The 22753-nt window shown below is 38.3% G+C and overlaps 1 protein-coding gene across 1 annotated transcript; it reads left to right on the forward strand.

Annotated features, from left to right (window-relative positions):
* The first annotated feature begins 13693 nt into the window (after positions 1-13693).
* On the forward strand, positions 13694-15241 carry LOC107947903 (uncharacterized). Its single transcript, XM_016882405.2, has 4 exons — positions 13694-14633; positions 14682-14804; positions 14925-15013; positions 15107-15241. The coding sequence occupies exons 1-4, from the start codon at positions 13694-13696 to the stop codon at positions 15239-15241; spliced, it is 1287 nt and encodes a 428-aa protein (XP_016737894.2).
* Positions 15242-22753: the final 7512 nt, after the last annotated feature.

Below are 22753 nucleotides of genomic sequence, written 5' to 3' on the forward strand. Positions count from 1 at the left end.
AAGTCCATTGTAACTCGATCCCATTTCCACTCGGGTATCATGATCGGCTGAAGTAATCCTGAAGGCACTTGATGTTCCGCTTTCACTTGTTGACATATTAAACATCTTGAAACAAAGTCGGAGATGTCTCGTTTCATACCATGCCACCAAAACCGACGTTTCAAATCGTTGTACATTTTCGTACTCCCCGGGTGAATTGACATTCGGCTACAATGGGCTTCGTTTAGAATCATCGAAATGAGTGCCGAATTCCTTGGAACACACAAACGACTTCTGAACCTCAAACAATCATCATCATCAATTTGAAACTCCGATTCCTTGTTCGGAACACACTCAGCCCGTTTTGCAACCAATTCATCGTCGACTTTCTGAGCTTCACGAATTTGATGAATCAATAATGGTTCGGCCTTTAATTCAGCTACTAACACATTGTCGGGTAGAACAGACAAGAGTACATTCATCGCTCGTAAAGCAAACAGTGATTTTCGGCTTAAGGCGTTCGCAACCACATTAGCCTTTCCCGGGTGATAGTCAATGACAAGCTCATAATCCTTTAACAACTCGAGCCAACGTCTTTGTCGCAGATTTAAGTCTCTTTGAGTCATCAAATATTTGTGACTTTTCTGATCCGAAAATACATGGCACTTTTCACCAAATAAGTAATGTCGCTATATTTTTAAAGCGAATACGATGGCAGCTAGTTCGAGATCATGGGTCGGATAATTTTTCTCATGTGGCTTTAATTGTCTCGACGCATAGGCCACAACTCGACCTTCTTGTATCAATACGCAACCTAACCCAAGTAGGGACGCATCACTATAAATGACAAACTCTTTGCCTGATTCGGGCTGCACTAGAATTGGAGCTTCGGTCAAATAAGTTTTCAGTTGATCAAAACTTTTCTGACATTTTTCTGTCCATTCGAACTTAACATCTTTTTGAAGTAGCTTCGTCATCGGTGTGGCTATCATCGAGAAACCTTTTACAAACCGTCAGTAGTAACCGGCAAGTCCCAAAAAGCTCCGAACCTCAGTAATATTTCTCGGAGGCTTCCAGTTAAGTATGGCTGAAATTTTGTTCGGGTCAACTCGAATACCCGATGCGGATACCACATGGCCCAAACCTCTCTTAACCAGAACTCACACTTACTGAACTTAGCATATAACTGCTTATCCCGTAAAATTTGCAACACTAATCTCAGGTGCTCAGCATGTTCGGTCTCATCTTTTGAATAGACCAAGATGTCATCAATAAACACAACTACGAACCGATCCAAATACTGTCTGAAGATCTGATTCATCAAATCCATAAATACCGCAGGGGCATTAGTGAGCCCAAACGGCATCACTAAGAACTCGTAGTGGCCGTATCTCGTTCTGAAAGCATTTTTGGGTATATCTGAATCGCGAATTCGCAATTGATAATAACCCGATCTCAAATCTATCTTTGAAAACATTGAAGCTCACTTTAGTTGATCAAACAAATCATCAATATGCGGTAACGGATATTTATTCTTTATCGTCATTTTATTCAGCTGACGATAGTCAATGCACAACCTCATGGTTCCGTCCTTTTTTTTCACAAACAATACTGGTGCACCCCAAGGTGAGAAACTTGGTCGAGCGAAACCTCTATCCGTCAACTCTTGCAACTGAGCTTTCAATTCTTTTAACTCGGTTGGTGCCATACGATACGGAGCTATCGAAATTGGCGTAGTTCCAGGTACAAGCCCAATACCAAACTCTACCTCCCGAACAGGTGGTAAACCCGGTAATTCTCCAGGAAAAACATCCGGGTATTCACAAACCACCGGCACAGATCCGGGTTTCTTTTCTAATTCTTTGTCATCAAGTACATACGCAAGGTATGCTTCGCACCCTTTTCTTACATATTTCTGGGCCAACATTGCTGATATTACAGCTGGCAACCCCTTTAAGTCCGTAGACTCAACTCGGATTATTTCGTTATTTGCGCACCTCAAATCAATAGTCTTGCTTTTGCAATTTACAACCGCATCATGCGCGGTCAACCAATCCAAACCAAGAATAACATCAAATTCATCAAACGGCAAAAGCATCAAGTCTGCCGGAAAACAGGAATCTCGAATTACTAGGGGGCATTTCTTACACACTTTGTTGACAAGCACGTAACGACCCAAGGGATTTGACACCCGAATTACGAACTCAGTAGACTCAATAGGTAAAGTCTTACTGGATGCTAAGGTTTCGCATATATAAGAATGAGTAGAACCAGGGTCAATCAAAGCAATCACATTAGTATCGAAGAGAGTAAAAGTACCGCTAATAACATCTGGCGAGGAAGCATCCTCGCGTGCGCGTATAGCATAAGCCCTAGCAGGAGCACGAGCCTCAGATCTGGTCGCAGCATCTCTAGATCCTCTCTGACCACCACTAGCATCTCCCGTGTTTCTAGATGGTCTACCTCGAGCAGTGGTAGCACTTGGTTCCCACTCTGATTTACATTTTGTTCAGACAATCTCGGGCAATCTTTGATAAAGTGGTCAACTGACCCGCACTTGTAGCAGGAGCGGTCATGGAATCTACAACTTCCAGAACGCCATTTGCCACAATACTGGCACTCCGTTCTATCTCGACGATCATTTCCCACACTGGCGACCGAAGTGACACGTGCACTCGAAAGTGGTCGATCGCGATCTCGTCTAGAAAAGCCCGAAGTGTCCCTAGACCGGCCTAAGCCATCTCTAAATTTCTTCGATGACTGTGGGAAGGGCTTCCCCGAAGACCTCTTACGAAACTCCCTTGCTCCCGCCTCAGCTTTTCTTTTCTCCATACTGAGCTCCTCGGCTTTGCAAGCTCGCTCGACAAGTGCCACAAATTCTCGGATTTCCAAAATGCCAACATACAGCTTTATATCATCATTCAATCCATCCTCGAAAAGTTTACACATTACGGCTTCTGAGGAAATGCATTCTCGTGCGTACCGGCTAAGCCTTACAAACTTTCGTTCATAGTCGGTAACCGACATGGAACCTTGTTTGAGTTCAAGAAATTCCTTCCGTTTTTGGTCAATGAATCTCTGACTGATATACTTTTTCCGAAACTCGGTTTGGAAGAATTCCCAAGTTACTTGCTCTCTAGGCACAACAGAAGTCAATGTATTCCACCAATAGTAGGCAGAATCACGTAGCAAGGAGATAGTACACTTTAGGCACTCATCGGGTGTGCAAGATAGCTCGTCGAGTACCCGGATAGTGTTGTCCAACCAAAATTCAGCTTGCTCGGCATCATCGCTGTCCGTAGCTTTAAATTCAGTAGCCCCGTGTTTTCGGATTCTGTCAACTGGGGGCTTATTTGACCTTATTTGGTCTGTTACCGGAGGTATTGTAGGTGCGGGGGTGGTATTTGTCGGGAATGGAGGTTGTGGAACAGCCGTATTAGTTCGAATGTATTGGTTGAACCAATCATTCATTACGCTATAGAAAGCTTGTCTAGCCTCATCATTCGGATTACTAGCATTAGGTTGATAGTCCGCCGGCGCTGTCCCTTGTGCGGGAGCAGGCGCCACACTCTCAAGATCATCAGCTACCGCTCGGTCGGGATCGGGATCCATTACTATAAATAAACACATTTTCAATCGTCAGAAATCACCACACTATCAAATAATCACAAAATGGCATGTATAGCTAGACCCAAACGTATTACGGTAGTCCTAGAATCGCTAAACCGTAGCTCTGATACCAATAAAATTGTAACACCCTGTACCCGAGTCCGTCGCCGGAGTCGGACACGAGGGGTTTGCAGACTTAAATCACTTCTTTACACAATCCATTTTAAATTTTCCAGGCAAGCAGGCTAACTGCATCACTGTCATCTTAAAAATCATATCTTGAGTTTCACAACTCGAAAATCAGCTTCGTGATTTTTCCCTGAAACTAGACTCATATATGCATCTACAAATTTTTTTCTAGAATTTTTGGTCGGGCCAATTAGTACAGTTTATTAGTCAAAGTCTCCCCTGTTACAGGGATCGACTACACTGCCCTTTCCGCATTACGACTTGGATATCTCCCTGTACAGGGCTTCAATATTGATGCCGTTTCTTTCTATAGAAACTAGACTCAAATAGGAATCTATACATATATGGCATGACTTCTAAATGTCTCTGGTTAATTTATAATGAATTTTCAAAGTCAGATCAGGGGATCCAGAAACCGTTCTGGCCCTGTCTCACGAGAACTTTAACATCTCATAATATACTATTCATATGAACGTTTTGTTACTTTCCTATGAAAATAGATTCATCAAGGTTCGATTACATAATTTATTCACTATTTAATTCCATTCCTACTATTTTTAGTGATTTTTCACATCCACATCACTACTGCTGCCAGCATCTATTTTTAAGGTAAACTTTACCTATTTCATGATCCTCCATGGATCAACTAGAGTTTGTCATACATATTCCAAAAATGATCATGAATAACCATTCCCATGGCTAACTGTTACCAACATTTCCATACCTCTCGATGGACAACATACAAAACGATTATAAAGCTATGATCAAAGTATATTTAAGCCATTTTCGCATGGCTATCCAAATTTACACAAAACCGAAGGGTACATGACCAACAACAAAAGGGTAGTCCTATACATGCCATTTCAAAGTTCAACCAAAATTGTACCAAAAGGGGGCTTTGATAGTGTGGGAGACTTCGACTTCCAAAAATCCCGAGTCCGATAGCTGACGAGCCAAAATCTATAAAACAGAGAAACAAAGAAACGGAGTAAGCATTAAATGCTTAGTAAGTTTTGAGCAAAGAATTTAGACACAACCAAAGTATAGCATTCATGTATCTAAACGGATAATTTCATACGCACAAATTTTCAATATCATACTTACTCCACATTACCAACCCTTTTATTCATACACAAAGATCAACTTAGCCAAAGGCCGGTAGCTCATTTATCAACTGAGCGAATACTTATTTGTAAGGGCTCAACTAATTCAAAGCACATACGAAACATACCTCAATGTTGGGATGTTACAAGCGTATTAACTGAAATTTTTACAGCAAGATCATTCATTCCCAAATCACGTACCTTCGGAATTTAACCGGATATAGCTACTCGTTCAAATGCCTTCGGGACATAGCCCGGTTATAGTAACTCGCACAAATGCCTTCAGGACTTAACCCGGATTTAGTAACTCGCATCAATGCCTTCGGGCTTAGCCCGGAATTAGTATCTCGCACAAATGCCTTCGGATCTTAGTCCGGATATGGTCACTTAGCACAAAGCCTTCGGGACTTAGCCCGGACATCATTCGAATAACCATGCACATTTAACAATAAATCATGACACATTCGTATTTCATTTTCATTAGCAAAACTCAAACACAAGACACTTATCACTCTTGCAATTTCGGCTCAATAGCCACACACAAAGAGCATGATTTTGATTTGCTTAAAACATGATCTAATCAAATCATAATTTAAGCTCTATTACTCAAGAACTTACCTCGGATGTGGTCGAACGTTTTCAGCGGCTGTTCGATAACTTTTTCCTTTCCCTTATCCAACTGTGGTCCTCTAAGCTCTCGAGCTAATTCAAACAAATTTAACTTATTAAAGTCTCATTATGCTAGCTTATGGCCGAATATGACAAGGAGTTTGATTGGTCATATGGCCACCTTCTAGCTCAACTACACAATGGTCATATGCATTTTTAATCACATCAAGCAATTTAATACAATTCATTCGAACATCAAAAGAAAACCTCAAGGTACTTAGCCCATATATACTTTAGGCATTAGAGTCACATATATATATGGAATCATGAATCAAACTCAACATTTTAGCTAATATTCCCCCTTGGCCGAATTTTCTAAGCCAAGACAAAAGCATCAATATGCTTGCCTCTAACCGAATACATGCAACACCAATCTTCTTCCTATGGCCGAATATGCATGTCTATGTTGAGGCCGATTATATACTTAATACCACACATAAATGGCATACATTTTACTAACTAATGTATTACATATTATAACTCAATACGCATCCATCATTTAATCCATAACCGAAGCACCATCATGTGTAAGTATATACCTTGAGATAATATATAGGTCACACCAATACATCATGTGCAATCATATATATATATATGTGCAAGAGCCGAATCACAAATTTGATTATAACCAAATTTAAACATATATCCAAAACATAAATCTTACCTACCATGCAATAAGCATAAATCACACTTATGGATATACCATGGCCGATACTTCCAACAACACCAAATAAAAATATACTTCATGGATCTAAGGTAGAACCAAGAAAGAAACTCATAATCATCAAGATGTAAGCAACTACCATTTTTCATCTAGATTTAGCATGAAACACAACCATCACCCTTATTAATCTCCATAGCCGAAAACCTTACTTATTCCAAAATCACAATTTCAACATGGGTTACCAACAATAACTTGATATCTCACTCAAAATCAACTAGGATTTCAAGAACTAGTATCAACTTCCTTACCTTAATATCGACCTAAGATGACCGATTGCTTCACTCCTTCCTTCCTCCTCTCAATCTGGCCAAGAAGAACCAAAGAACACAACTTGTTTCCTTTCTTCCTTAGAACATTCGGCCAAGAGAAATGAAAAAAAGATGGACACTTTTTTTTTGTTTTCTTTCTTACATTCACGGCAATGGGAAGGGGGGAGAAACAATCACACACCTTCTTTCTTTTTTTCCATTTCTTTATTACTAACTTTATTTTATTGTTTCCTCCCATGATGCACCAACACAACATGTCTATGACATGTTTTGCCCATCACCCTTTGTCCATCCTAATGTCATGGCCGGCCACTACTAGATGGGGGGAAAAATTGACATGCAAGTCCCCCCTTTTTCAACATGCACTAATAGGTCCTTATGTTTTGATCTATCACATTTCAAAAATGTCACACATAAGTCCTATTGACTAAATTTACATGCAACTTACTAAATAGAAGCTTAAAATTTTCACACATTTATTTTAAACAATAAATATCATATTCAAACAATTTGGTGACTCGGTTTAGCGGTCCCGAAACCGCTTTCCTACTAGGGTCGCTTTAGGGCTGTCACAGGTTAGAATTTTGACTCGAGAAGTCAAAGAATTTAAAAATAAGCGCATAGCTTTAGTTAAGGTTCTTTCGCACCGTCACGAGGTCAATGAAGCTACCTGGGAACTAGAAAAAGCTATGAAAGTGCAATACCCAAACTTATTTTCTGGTAAGATTGTCGGGGACAAAAATTTCTTCAGGAGGGAGAGTTGATGCCATCTCGGCCTCATTGAGATGTCCGAGTCGTTTATGTGCCTGATCATCAAATGACAAAGTATCGTTCTGATTGCAAGCAATGTGTATATTTGGCTAAGTATGGGGATAGGTATTAAGAATAGGCTCAAAAATGGCTAAGTAATTTGTTGTTATAGGTTTGGCTAACAAAAAAATTGAAATGGATAAGTGATACCTTGGGTGGGATGAAAACAAACTTAAGTGTCAAGACGAACCAACACTATAGGTGAGTGCTGACCCGGGACTTATATGACTTTAAGGTTAATAGGTGATGGAAAGAAGACCTTGACCCGTTACCTAAGAAGGTAAGAACCAAAGGTATCGATTTTGGGTGAACGCCATACTACGAGAGTGATAAGTTCGATAGAAGAAACAGGTTGATGCCACTGACTAGCAGATAAGTCAGGCTGAGCCTTGGACTAAATTTGAGCGTTGAAAACCTCATAAATAACACAAAATTCATTCCATAAGCAAAAGCCTATACAACCAGCAAATGGGTGAATATTGTAACAGCTTGATTTAGACCCTATTCGGAACGGTGGTTTCAGGACCACGAATCTGATTCCAAAAAATATTTAAAAACTATTTTCTGTGTTTATTTTGTGTGAATTTATATCTGTGAAATTTTTGTGATTTAATTTTGTGGTTTGAATGTCCGATTAAATAAAAAGACTTAATCGCGTAAATTAAAAAAATGGGTAGTTTAAACTATAAGGGCCAAAATGCTATTGGCTTTTAAAATGGAAGCCTTGATGTTGCAATTATCCCATAAATTATTAAGTGGACGAAAATAGGTTATATTATAAGGTTGTGATATATATTAAATAAGGTTACTTTAATAAATTAATATTATAAACTATTATAATATAATATATATCATAAAAGTAAAATAAGAAGCCAAATTCATATTATGTTCTTTGACCGAAACCAAAATAATAAAGAAAAAAAGAAAAGAAAACCTAGTTCAGTCATTCTCAAGCTCGATCAAGGTACGTGCTTAGCTCGGTTTTTGATAATTTCTACGTTTTTGAGATATTTGCATAGTAATCTTCAAGACCCATGCTTTAATTGATGAATATTTTGAGTTGTGCCATTGTTGAAAGCTTGTGATTTTTGTTGTTTGATGATGAAATATGAAAGATATGTTTTAGATTAACATATTTTGTATTGGAGTTTTTGATGATTTTGAGTAATTAGGACTAAATCGCAAAAAATAACAATTTGAAGGACTAAAATGTGAAATAAATGAAAATTATGGGCTTGTATGAACACTAGGAGTATGCGGCCAAACATGGGTATCTTGAAATTTTGAATATTTTGTGTTTTCTGCAATACGGACTAAATTGTAAAAAGTGTAAATGTCAGGGGTAAAATGGTAATTTACCCATTTATGTGTTTTTGGTCTAAATTGAATGAAAATATATTTGAGTGAGCTTAATTTGAATATGCTTAGATCAAGAATCAAAGAAATCGGATTTGGATCGGGGGAAAACGAAAGTCGTCGACTAGTTGTTCCGTTCCATTTTATATCGTCTGAGGTAAGTTTATAAGTAAATAGAAGTTGTTAAATTTTAGTATATGTGATTAATAGATAGTTATATTTATTAAAAGTAAATTACAAATCGATATTGAAAATGGAAATAATCTATGTTTGATAATAAGTGATGAATAAGTTTAGTATGGAAATAATCTATGTTTGATAATAAGTGATGAATAAGTTTAGTATTAAAGGTGATGACATGAATTATATATGTTAAAATGTTGGTTATTTGTATATTAAATTACAAGTCTATATTCAGCTAAATGAAATATGTAAGTGACATTTAAATGTGAAACATGGTTAAATGTGTATATATATATTCGATTATTTAATGATAATGTGATTTTGGTTATGAATGATAATTTTGCTAATGAACTTATGTACAATTTGGTCGATTTTAAAGTTGATACCTGGAAGTATATGTGGCATCGATATGTGACTCTGATATATATGTGCGAGTAAGTCCACGTTTAATACGTTGGCACCGATATGTGACTCCGATATATATGTGCAAGTAAGTCCACGTTTAATATGTTGGCATCGATATGTGACTCCGATATATGTGTGGAGTAAGACCACGTTTAATACGTTGGCATCAATATGTGACTCCGATATATGTGTTCTAGTAAGACCACGTTTAATACGTTGGCATCGATATATGACTCCGATATATGTGTACGAGTATGACCCTGTCTAGGGTACTGACATTGATATGTGATTACATGTAAGACCATGTTTGGGACTTTGGCAATGTACAGTATATGTGATTATACGAATGTCCTATCCAATTCCGAATGGTTCAACGGGCAATACTAAGTTAAGATCGAATGAAAAATCGAGTTAAAAGGTTCAGGTATGTATTCATACTAAGTTATGAAATTATGGTAAGTTAGATACTTGAATCAGTGATATAAATGTTATTTGTCATTGTGAATTACATATATGCATATGCAAAAGTATACATTCGGTTTAACAATGTATTCATGATGCAAATAAAAGTATATGTGTATATGAAAATTATAATTTGTTAAATGTTTAGTATATGCGATCTTGTAAATGTAATTTCAGCTAAAACATAATTATGAGATAAAACTAAATTAACTAACTTAATTAAATACTTAAGTTTATTTCAGCTAGTAAACGCAATAACTAAAAGAAGTAGAGATGAGCTTAATTGAGCTAAATTGAGCTAAACTAAGCTCATGGAGCTAAGTTTGAGCTGAGTTCAACTTGTAAGAGGTTGCAAGGTGATCTCGTTGAGCTGGTATAACATCCCAAAATTGGGCTTAGTCGGAACAGTGGTTTCGAGACCACAAATTCGATGTCAAAATATTTATTTTACAATTATTATGAGGCCTAGAATATGAAATTAAGCATGTGTTAAAGTTTCATGAAGAAATTCTTAGTGTAAGGTGTCCAATTGGAAATTAGGGACCAAATTGAATAAATTCCAAAACTTGGATTCTAGAAGCAATTTGCATAAAATTGCTTTAGATTATTAATTAGAAGGTTTTAAAGAGTAATTTTCCCAATTTCTAAGTTTTGGGACAAAAATGGGCTGCATGAAAATTTTTGGAAGTTTAGTAAGAAAGGGCATTTTGGTCATTTGGTAAAAAAATCAATAAAAAGGGAAAATGAAGGCAAAAATCAGCAATTCTTCTCCCTCTTGCTGCCAAAATTTCAAGGGACACCATAGCTAGGGTTTCTTCATTTTCCAAGCTCAATAGTAAGTGATTCCTAGCCCCGTTTTTAATGTTCTTTGTATTTTTTAGATCCTTGTAACCTATTCTCTCCATTTATACCCATATTTTAAGCTAGGGTTCATGTATGAAAAATGACCCATGTGTGACATGTATGTTCTTTGATGATCTATGGGGGAATATGAAAGTTTTGTTCTTTGATGATTTATGGGGGAATATGAAAGTTAGATGTGTGTTAAACATCTTTTCCTAAGTGATTTTCATGAAAAACCCCTAAAAGGGCCTTTTGGAAAAAGGTACAAAATATGTGGTAGAAATGTGAAATAGGGGAAAATGTGGGGTAGCATGAGTTTATAATACATTTGGCTAGGCTTGAGTAGCCAAGGAATTTCATGTATTTCATTTTACGAGCCTAGGGACTAAGTTGTAAAATTTTGAAATGTTAGGGGAAAAATGGTTAATTTGCTCAAGGGTGAATTTTAGGTCCGACATAAATAGCATGAGGTATTAATAATTCATTTTTACTGATATAGACCCAAAGGAATCGATTTCAGAGACCGATCATGAAAAACGAAAGGTTTCAGAATAATTGAAATACGAAACCTAAGTAGTTGTCAAGTAAGTTCGTGTAACTCGAAGGTAAACTATCTTTAAAATACATTTAAGATGTATGTACATAGATGAATTATAATAGTAATATTTATTGTATAATAACTCATGAATTATTAATGTTATGATGAAATGTCCTTGTTGAATAGAAAGGAATATCTGATGGATTACTCAAAAATGAAATAATGGTATAAAGGATCTAGCTCGGACGGGTGATCCTATAGTGATCTAGCATCCCGAAGAATATGTGCCCTTTGATGGATTTAGCCCGGACGGGTAATCCGAATAGGATCTGAATCTAGCCTGGATTGGTAATTCAGACCTGAACTCGTAAGAGTACTTGTTATTGTAGGGGATTTAGCTTGGACTGGTAGTCCTGATATTACTCTGTGAGTTACATTGTGGGGGATTTAGCCTGGACTGGTAATCTTGCCATAAAAGTGAGGTTCACGAGAGTGCGTATCTAAAAGATCACTTGCATGATTTGATGGTAAATGAGATATCCATCGATATTCCAAGAAATTTGACGGGATTAAAATGTTAAATGGGAATAGACATGTTTGAATTGATGAGCTCATATATGAAGGATGCTACATTATACTGGCATGAGACTAACTTGATGGTTGAGTACATGTGATAGGAAATTTTACTATGAATGTTGGCCTGAATGTCTTGTATGATTGCATGCTAAATAACCGGTAAGTTTACTTCCCGTTATCCAGACTTACTAAACATGTTAATGCTTACCCCCTCTCTTTTCCCTATTTTACAAAGCTCATGGACTCGTGAAGATTGGAAGACGATTGGAGGATTGTCAACACTATCATCTTGTTTTGCTTTGGTATATGGATACTTTATTTTGTTTCAATGGCATGTATAGGTTTTGGTTTTTTTGTGATATGTGTCATTGGTTGGCCTATGTAAGGGCTTAAATATTAAACTTATTCTTTTTGTATATGGCCATAAGACATGGCTCATTTTGATGTAGGCTATGGCCTACTAATTGTGTTTGTTTGTGGTTAAACGTTATTGTGATGATTAAATATGGTATATTATAAATAGACATATGAAATGTGGCCAAATCACTTGGGATGGTTTGGTCATAATTGGTAATGAGTTATAACAATGAGCCAAGTCTAAATGTGTTCTTGAACGAGATGTAAATCCCAAATACAAAGAGGATAGATTAGCATGTACATAACCGATGAGATGAGGTTAACATGCAATAGACCCTTTATGGTAGTACTTGGGCATATTTAGGCCATGTCAAACTTCATTGAGATTTACAAGCATGAGTGGTTATTGAGGGTGACTATTGGCTTAGATTTGTAGCCTCCGAAAAGGTCCACACGGATAGACACACGGGTGTGTGTGTCTAGGCTGTCTTTGACACATGGGTGTGTGTCTAGGCTGTCTGTGACACACGGTCAGCCCCATGGGCATGTGGTAAGGCTGTGTGTCCCCTAAACCTAAAATGTTTAGGTCAGAATTCATGGTAGTAAACACACGAGTAGAGACACGGTCGTTTGTCTCAAACTTGTGGTGGACACAGCCTAGCACACGGGAGTGTGTTCTGGCCGTGTGTCCCTAAATGCATGATGACATCATAAATAGAATGCTCGAGTTTTTGGGCATGGGCGACAACATGGGCGTGTCTAGGCTGTGTGAAGTACATGGGCGTGTGCTCGGCCGTGTGAAAACCCCTGTAGTTTTGAAATGAGAAATAAATTCAATTAATTCAACACGGGTAAGGGACACGTGCGTGTCCCAAAGCACACAGGCGTGTGAGGCTTAACCTAGGAAATTTTCCAAAAACTTTCTTAAGTTCTCGATTTAGTCCCGGACTATTCTCAATGTATGTTTTGGGCCTTGTAGGACCATAATAGGGACATTATAAATATGATTGACTGGTTTTAATTTAGACGAAATTTTTATAGCCCATACTTTCTGGAAATGTCATGTTCGTGCATAGTAATGCCCTGTACCTTGTCCTGGTCTCGGGTATGAGTAAGGGGCATTTCATTTAGTGGTATTAGAGCTACGGTTTAGTCAGTTCTAGGATTAACATAGCATATGTCGAGTATATCTATACATGCCACTATACAAGTTATGATAGTGTGACATCTCCTAACCATTCTTAATTGTATTTTAATATAGTAAATGTCTTCCAATCAAGCTCAAGATGGGTTCGAGGGAGTCGAGAGCCATGCTTTAACTTCCGTTCAACGAGCTACTGCTAGTAGTAGTAGAAGGCCTGTGTCTGAAGGCCGAGAAGAGGCAAGAGCTGCCTTCTTTGAGATGATGGATGAATGGTTCGGAGATTATTTGAGAAACCGCCCCAATATACCACGACCTCCTCCACCGCCTGCTCGACTTGTAAGAGAAGTGCCATAAGGTGTGGTACCCGTGAGAATTGGTAAGGCCCTTGTGGACAAACTTAGGAAATACAGAGTCGAAGAGTTTAGGGCCACAATTGATGACGATTCGGAATGTGTTGAATTTTGGCTTGAGAATTCCATGAGAGTTCTCGATGAACTATCATGTACTCTTGGGAAAAGTTTGAAATGTTCAATATTGCTATTGAAGGACACTATGTACCATTGGTGGAAGACCGTATCCTCAGTAGCACCGAGAGAGAGTTTCACATTGGAATTCTTCCAATCAGAATTTAGGAAGAAGTATATCAACCAAAGGTTCTTAGACCAGAAGCAGAAGGAGTTCCTAGAACTCAAACAAGGAACCAGAATCGTGTCAGAATATGAAAGAAAGTTCGTAAGACTAAGTCAATATGTAAGTGAGTGGGTCCAATCAGAGACGGAAATGTGTAAGCACTTCGAAAAAGGTCTGAATAAAGAAATCAAACTGTTAATCGAGATTCTTGAAATAAGGGAGTTAGCTACATTAGCCGATCGAGCCAAGAAAGCTAAGGAACTGAATAATGAAAGAAAGAGAGCAAAGAGAGAAGCTAGAGCTTTAAGCAAGAGATCTCGCAGCAGAACACACTCCATTCCCACGAAGAAATCAAAGAGTCAACAAGAACGCTCTACTGCATCGGTGGGATATTCAGGCAAAACAAGAAGCTCTAAACAACACAACCCAAAGTCTTCTTCCCCTAAGGCAACTAGTGTGGGGAGTGTAGATGATCAAAAGTCGAGATGTAAAAGCTACAATAAGTTTCATTTCGGGGAATGCCGAATGAAGAGTGGGGCATGTTTTAGATGTGGTTCCCTTAACCACTTCCTTAGAGATTGCCCGGAGCAAGCCGATAAAGAGGTGGATTTAGCCCTAAAGTCTAATGTTCTTAATCCTCGAGGTAGACCACCACCACATCCTGGAAGTGCAAGTGGTAGTCGAACTACTGCCAAGGATATGACTGCAAAATCAGAGGCTCAAGCCCCCACAAGGACTTATGCGATATGCGCTAAAGAGGAAGCTTCAACTTCCGATGTCATTACGGGTACATTTTCTCTTCTTAATACTCATGTTTTTGCCTTAATTGATCCAGGATCGACCTATTCCTACATATGCATGAAATTGGTGTCTAGCATGAACATGTTGGTGGAATCAACAGAATTTGTAATTAAGGTGTCGAACCCTCTAGGCAAATCGGTATTAGTAGATAAAGTTTGTAAGAATTGTCCTTTAATGATTCAAGGACATTGTTTTTTGGCAAATCTTATGCTTTTTCCATTTGACGAATTTGATGTAATACTTGGTATGGATTGGTTGACCATCCATGATGTGATAGTAAACTGCGGTAGCAAGTACATGGAGTTAAAATGTTCAGATGGTGACATTCTCCAGGTTGATTCGAATGAGTTTAATGCGCTGTCGGCTGTGATTACTTCAATGATGGCTCATAAGTATATAAGGAAAGGATATGAAGCTTACCTTGCATTCATGTTGAATTTTAAAGAATGTGAATTGAAGATTGAGTCGTTATCAATAGTTTATGAATATCCAGACGTGTTCCTAGAAGAGTTACCAGGGTTACCTCCTGTTAGAGAGGTGGAATTCGGTATTAAGCTAGTACCAGGAACGATGCCTATTTCTATTACTCCGTAAAAAATAGCCCCGACTGAGTTGAAGGAGTTAAAATCACAGTTGCAAGAATTGACTGATAAAGGTTTTGCAAGACCGAGCTCTTTAGCTTGGGGTTCTCTCGGTTTATTCGTGAGAAAGAAAGATAGATCGATGAGGTTGTGCATAGACTACCAGCAAGTCAATAAGGTGACTATTAAGAATAAGTATCCCTTGCCAAGGATTGGTGACTTGTTCGATCAGTTGAGGGGAGCCACCGTATTTTCAAAAATAGATTTGAGGTCCGACTACTACCAATTACTAGTTAAGGAGGCGGATGTGCCTAAGACTGCCTTCAGGACGAGGTATGGCCACTACGAGTTCCTCGTCATGCTTTTTAGTCTAAGAAACGCCTCAGCTGCATTTATGGATTTAATGAATCGTGCATTCCGGCCGTACTTGGACAAGTTTGTAGTAGTATTCATAGATGATATTTTGATCTTTTCCCAGAATGAGTATGAACATGTTGAACATTTGAGGACTATTTTACAGACTTTACGGGATAGGAAACTCTATGCTAAGTTTAGCAAGAGCGAGTTTTGGCTTCAAGAAGTTGAATTTCTCGGTCATATTCTGTCAGGTGATGGCATCCGATTTATCCGAATAAAATTTCTGCTATTGTCGAGTGGAAGCCACCAAAGACCGTAACAGAGGTTAAAAGCTTTTTGGGCTTAGGCAGTTATTATCGACGCTTTGTGAAAGGATTTTCGATGATTGCAACTCCCTTAACAAGGTTACTTCAGAAAAATGTCAGCAAAGTTTCAATAAATTGAAGACATTACTGACAGAAGCTCCAGTTTTGGTACAACCTGAACTGGGAAAAGAATTTGTGATGTACAGCGATGTGTCCTTAAATAGACTGGGTTGTGTGCTTATGCAAGAGGGCAAAGTGATAACTTATGCCTTGAGGCAACTAAAACCGCACGAGAAAAATTATTTGACTCATGATTGGAGTTAGCGGCTATTGTATTTGCCTTAAAAATTTGGAGACACCATTTGTATGGTGAAACTTGCCGTGTATTCACCGATCACAAAAGTCTAAAGTACTTGATGACTCAAAAGGAATTGAATCTGAGACAGTGAAGGTGGCTAGAGTTGAATAAGGATTATGAGCTTATGATCGATTACCATCCTGGTAAGGCAAATGTAGTCGCCGACACGTTGAGCAGAAAGTCCTTGTTTACTCTGAGGGTTATGAACACGTGTTTGATGTTATCTGATGGTGATTCGGTTTTAGCAGAGTTAAGATCCAAACCGACATTTCTCCAAGAGGTTTGCGTAGCTCAGATCAATGATAGTGACTTGCAAGTTAAAAGAGCACAATGTGAAACAGGAGTTGAATCATATTTTCAGGTTGATTCAAATGGTTGTTTAATGTTTCGAGATAGGGTCTGAGTACCCAAAGATGATGAGCTTATTCAGAAGATTTTGCAAGAGGCACATGATAATCTTCTATCAATTCACCTGGGAAGTACCAAGATGTACAATGATTTAAAGACCATGTACTGGTTGAATGGTATGAAAAGAGATATCTCTGAATTTGTGTTGAAATGCTTGATATGTCAGCAGGTCAAGGCTGAACACCAAGTGCCTTCAGCTTTATTACAGCTTGTAATGGTTCTCGAATGGAAATGGGACAGGATCACCATGAACTTCGTGGCTGGGCTACCGTTAACCCTAAAAAAGAAAGATGTTATTTGGGTCGCAGTAGATAGGCTAACGAAGTCGACTCACTTTATTCCTGTTCGGACAGATTACTCTCTTGATAGATTGGCCGACTTATACATATCCAAGATTGTGAGATTACACGGGGTACCGTTATTGATCATTTCAAATAGAGACCTGAGATTCACTGTGATATTTTGGAAGAAACTACAAGACGCCTTGGGTACAAAGTTGAGTTTTAGTACGACATTCCACCCACAGACCGATGGTCAGTCTGAGCAGATGATTCAAACCCTTGAGAATATGTTACGGTGCTGTGTCCTTGAATTTCAAGGTAGTTGGGAAAAAATATTTACCATTGGTGGAGTTAGCTTACAAAAACAGTTTCCAAACGAGTCTAAAGATGGCACCTTATAAGGCGTTATATGGTCAGAAGTGCCAGACTCCATTGTACTAGACTGAACTTAAGGAACGTCAGATTCACGGGGTTGATTTGATCAAGAAAACCAAAGAAAAGCTTAAAGTGATCGCAATTGTTTAAAAGCAGCATCGGATAGGCAAAAGTTATATGCCGATTTAAAAAGGAGATAGATCGAGTTTCAAGTCAGAGATAAAGTATTCTTGAAAGTGTCTCCCTGGAAAAAAGTATTGAGATTTAGTCGAAAAGGCAAATTGAGTCCAAGGTTTATTGGACCCTATGAGATTACTCAAAAAGTCAGACTATTAGCCTACCGCTTAGCAGTACCGTCCGAATTAGAAAAGATTCATGATGTATTTCATGTATCCATGTTACGGAGATATAGCTCGGATCCTTCACATGTGATTTCACCGACGGAAGTTGTGATTAGACCAGACATGACCTATGGTGAAGAACCGGTCAAAATTTTGTCTCATGAAGTCAAACAATTAAGGAACAAGAATATATCCTTGGTAAAAGTTCTATGGCACAGACACGGAGTGGAAGAAACCACATGGGAACCTGAAGAAACCATGAGAAGTCAATATCCGAACCTGTTTACTGGTAAGACTTTCGGGGACGAAAGTCCCTAAGGGGGAAGAAATGTAACATCCCAAAATCGGGCTTAGTCAAAATAGTGGTTTAGGGGACCAAAAATCCAATGTAAAAATATTTATTTACGATTATTATGAGGCCTAGAATATGAAAGTAATCATCTGTTAAAGTTTCATGAAGAAATTTTTAGTGTAAGGTGTCCAATTGGAAATTAGGGACCAAATTGAATAAATTGCAAAACTTGGATTCTAGAAGCAATTTGCATGAAATTGCTTTAGATTATTAATTAGAAGGTCTTAAATATTAATTTTCCCAATTTTTAAGTTTTTGGACAAAAATGGGCATGCATGGAAAATTTTGGAAGTTTAGTGAGGAAGGGCATTTTGGTCATTTGGTAAAAAATCAATAAAAAGGGAAAATGAAGGCAAAAATCAGTCATTCTTCTCCCTCTTGCTGCCAAAATTTCAAGGGACACCATACCTAGGGTTTCTTCATTTTCCAAGCTCAATAGTAAGTGATTCCTAGCCCTGTTTTTAATGTTCTTTGTATTTTTGAGATCCCTGTAACATGTTCTCTCCATTTCTTCCCATATTTTAAGCTAGGGCTCATGTAGCAAAATGACCCATGTGTGACATGTTTGTTCTTTGATGATTTATGGTGGAATATGAAAGTTAGATGTGTGTTAAACATCTTTTCCTAAGTGATTTTCATGAAAAACCTCTAAAAGGGCCTTTTGGGAAAAGGTACAAAATATGTGATAGAAATGTGAAATAAGGGAAAATGTGGGGTAGTATGAGTTTATAATACATTTTTCTAGGCTTGAGTAGCCAAGGAATCTCATGTATTTCATTTTACAAGTCTAGGGACTAAGTTATACAATTTTGAAATGTTAAGGGCAAAATGGTCAATTTGCCCGGGGGTGAATTTTAGGTCCAAAATAAATAGCATCATGTATTAATAATTCATTTTTACTGATATAGACCCCGAGGAACCGATTTCGGAGATCGATCATGGCAAACGAAAGGATTCAGAATAACTGAAATATGAAAGCTAAGCAGTTATCAAGTAAGTTCGTGTAACTCGAAGGTAAACCATCTTTAAAATACATTTAAGATGTATGTACATAGATGAATTATAATAGTAATATTTATTGTATGAAAACTCATGAATTATTAATGTTATGATGAAATGTCCCGGTTGAATAGAAAGGAATATCTGATGAATTACTCAAAAATGAAATAATGGTATAAAGGATCTAGCCCGGACGGGTGATCCTATAGTGATCTAGCATCCCAAAGAATATGTGTGCTTTGATGGATTCAGCCCAGAAGGGTAATCCGAATAGGATTTGAATTTAGCCTGGACTTGTAGTTCAGACCTGAACTCATAGGAGTACATGTCATTGCAGGGGATTTAGCCTGGACTGGTAATCCCGACATTACTCTGTGAGTTACGTTGTAGGGGATTTAGCCTGGATTGGTAATCTCGCCATAAATGTGAGGTTTACGGGAGTGCGTATTTGAAAAATCACTTGCACGATTTGATGGTAAATGAGATATCCATCAATATTCTAAGAAATTTGAAGGGATTCAAATTTTAAATGGGAATAGACATGTTTGAATTGATGAGCTCATATATGAAGGATGCTACATTGTACTGGAATAAGACTAACTTGATGGTTGAGTACATGTAATAGGAAATTTTACTATGAATATTGGCCTGAATGTCTTATATGATTACATGCTAAATAACAGGTAAGTTTACTTCCCATTATCCGGACTTGTTAAGCATGTTAATGCTTACCCCCTCTCCTTTCCCTGTTTTATAGAGCTCGTGGACTCGTGAAGATTGGAAGACGATTGGAGCATTGTCAACACTATCAACTTGTTTTCCTTTGGCATATGGATACTTTATTTTGTTTCAATAGCATGTATAGGTTTTGGTTATTTTGTGATATGTGTCATTGGTTGGCCTATGGAAGGGATTAAATATTAAACTTATTCTTTTTGTATATGGCCATAAGACATGGCTTATTTTGATGTAGGCTATGACCTACTAATTGTGCTTGTTTGTGGTTGCATTTTCTTGTGATGATTAAATTTGGTATATTATAAATAGACATATGAAATCTGTCCAAATGACTTGGGATGGTTAAGTCATAATGGGTAATGAGTTATAACAATGAGCCAAGTCTAAATGTGTTCTTGAATGAGATGTAAATCCCAAATACAAAGAGGATAGATTAGCATGTACATAACCAATGAGATGAGGTTAACATGCAATAAACCATTTATGGTAGTACTTGGGCATATTTAGGCCATGTTAAACTTCATTGAGATTCACGAACATTAGTGGTTATTAAGGGTGACCATTGGCTTAGATTTGTAGCCTCCAAAAGGGTCCACACGGATAGACACACGGGTGTGTGTCTAGGCCGTGTGTGGCACACGGTCAGCCCCATGGGTGTATGGTAAGGCCGTGTGTCCCGTGCACCTAAAATTTTTAGGTCAGAATACATGGTAGTAAACACACGGGTAGAGACACGACCGTATGTCTCAACCGTGTGGTGGACACGGCCTAGCACACGGGTGTGTGTTCGGCCATGTGTCCCTAAATGCATGATGATGTCATAAATAGAATGCTCGAGTTTTTGGGCATGGGCGACAACACGAGCGTGTCTAGGCCGTGTGAAGTACACGGGCCAGGGACACGGGCGTGTGCTCGGCCGTGTAAAACCCCTATACGTTTGAAATGAGAAATAAATTCAATTAATTCCATATGGGTAAGGGACACGGGCATGTCCCAAAGCACACGAGCGTGCGCATTGCCTCTACACGGGCGTGTGAGGTTTAACCTAGGAAATTTTCCAAAAACTTTCTTAAGTTCTCGGTTTAGTCCTGGACCATTCTCAATGTATGTTTTGGGCCTTGTAGGTCCATAATAGGGAAATTATAAATATGATTGACTGGTTTTAATTTAGATGAAATTTTTATATCCCATACTTTCTAAAAATGTCATGTTCGTGCACAGTAATGCCTGGTACCTTGTCCCGGTCTCGGGTATGGGTAAGGGGCGTTACAGCTGGTCGAAGCTCTCTTAATGTGTCCAACTAATGTCTCACCCCACACTTGGTTTACTAAGGCCGAAATGGCCTCTTTGAATTGCTTAGCTTGTGCTCGGGTGATAGGTCCTTATGGTAGCTCCAAAGGATCCTTGCTCGAGTTTGGTGTGACCCGGGGTGTGGCCATATCATCCCCCCTCTTCAAAGCGATTTGTCATCAAATTGGAAACTACATCAGAGGGAGACAAATCAGACACATTAAAGCTCACACTTATATTATACTCACCTAGTAGATCAAGTCGATAGAAATTTTCCTTGATTCGTTCTAAGACATGAAAGGGTTCATCTCCACGCGATAGTAACTTGGACCTACGTTGGGCTGGGAAGCGTTCTTTTCACATATGAACCCAAACCCAATCACCGGGTTCAAACACAACTCTCTTTTGACCTTTGTTTGGGTTTTGAACATAGCTCTCGGTTCTTGCTTCAATATTGGCTCTAACCTTTTGATGCAACTCCTTGACATACTCGACCTTTTTCTTCGTATCTACATGAATAAATTGATCGTTAGGTAAAGGCACTAAGTCTAACGGAGTCAAAGGATTAAATCCATAAACAATTTTAAAGGAGAAAATTTAGTCGTTGAATGAATTGATCGATTATATGCAAACTCGATATGAGGTAAGCACTCCACCCATGACTTTATGTTTTTTCGGATAAGGGCTCGCAACAACGTAAACAACACTTGATTAACCACCTCCATTTTCCCATCCTTTTGGGGGTGACAAGTGGTTGAAAATAGCAACTTGGTCCTGCGCTTCCCCTACAAGGATCTCCAAAAATGACTCAAAAACTTCGCATCCCTATCAGACACGATTGTTCTCGAAATTTCATGTAGTCGAATGATTTCCCTAAAGAAAAGATTAGCAATATGAACAGCGTCGTTAGTTTTTGCACATGAAATAAAATGTGACATCTTTGAAAATCGATCAAATACAACATAAATAGAATCCTTCCCTATTTGTTTTGAGGTAATCCAAGGACAAAGTCCATGAATATATCCATCCAAGGAGCTTCGGGTATAGGGAGTGGTGTGTACAGCCCATGTGGTTGAATCTTTGATTTGGCCTTCTTGCACGTCACACAATGCTCACAAACACGTTTGACTTCCCTTTTCATCTTAGGCCAATAAAAATGCTCTTGGAGCATCGACAATGCCTTGCTTACACTGAAGTGTCCCATGAGGCCCCCGCTACGCGCCTCGTTAACCAGCAAGCCCCAAATGGAACTTTGCGAGATACACAATCTTCCTTCTTTATAAAGGAAAGCTTCATACCTATAAACTTTTCAACAGAGACATTCTCACAAGTAGCAAACAGTTCACCAAAGTCATCATCATCAGCATATAAATCTTTCAAGAAAGAGAATCCAGGAAATTTAGAATGAAGATACAATAATAGAGCATATGTTCTCAAAAGTGCATCAGCCACAATATTATCTTTATCTTTCTTATACTTGATGACGTAGGGAAATGATTCAAGGTACTCGAACCACTTCGCATGGTGCTTGTTCAACTTGTTCTGGCCTTTAATATGTTTCAATGCTTCGTGATCAGAGTGAATCACGAATTCCTTTGGCCATAAATAATGTTACCACGTCTCGAGAGCTCGAATAAGAGTGTACATTTCTTTGTCATAAATGGGATAGTTAAGTGCGAATCCATTTAGCTTTTCACTAAAGTACGCAATAGGCCTTCCAT

This window comes from Gossypium hirsutum, chromosome A04 (assembly GCF_007990345.1).
Source record: "Gossypium hirsutum isolate 1008001.06 chromosome A04, Gossypium_hirsutum_v2.1, whole genome shotgun sequence".
Lineage (NCBI taxonomy): Eukaryota > Viridiplantae > Streptophyta > Magnoliopsida > Malvales > Malvaceae > Gossypium > Gossypium hirsutum.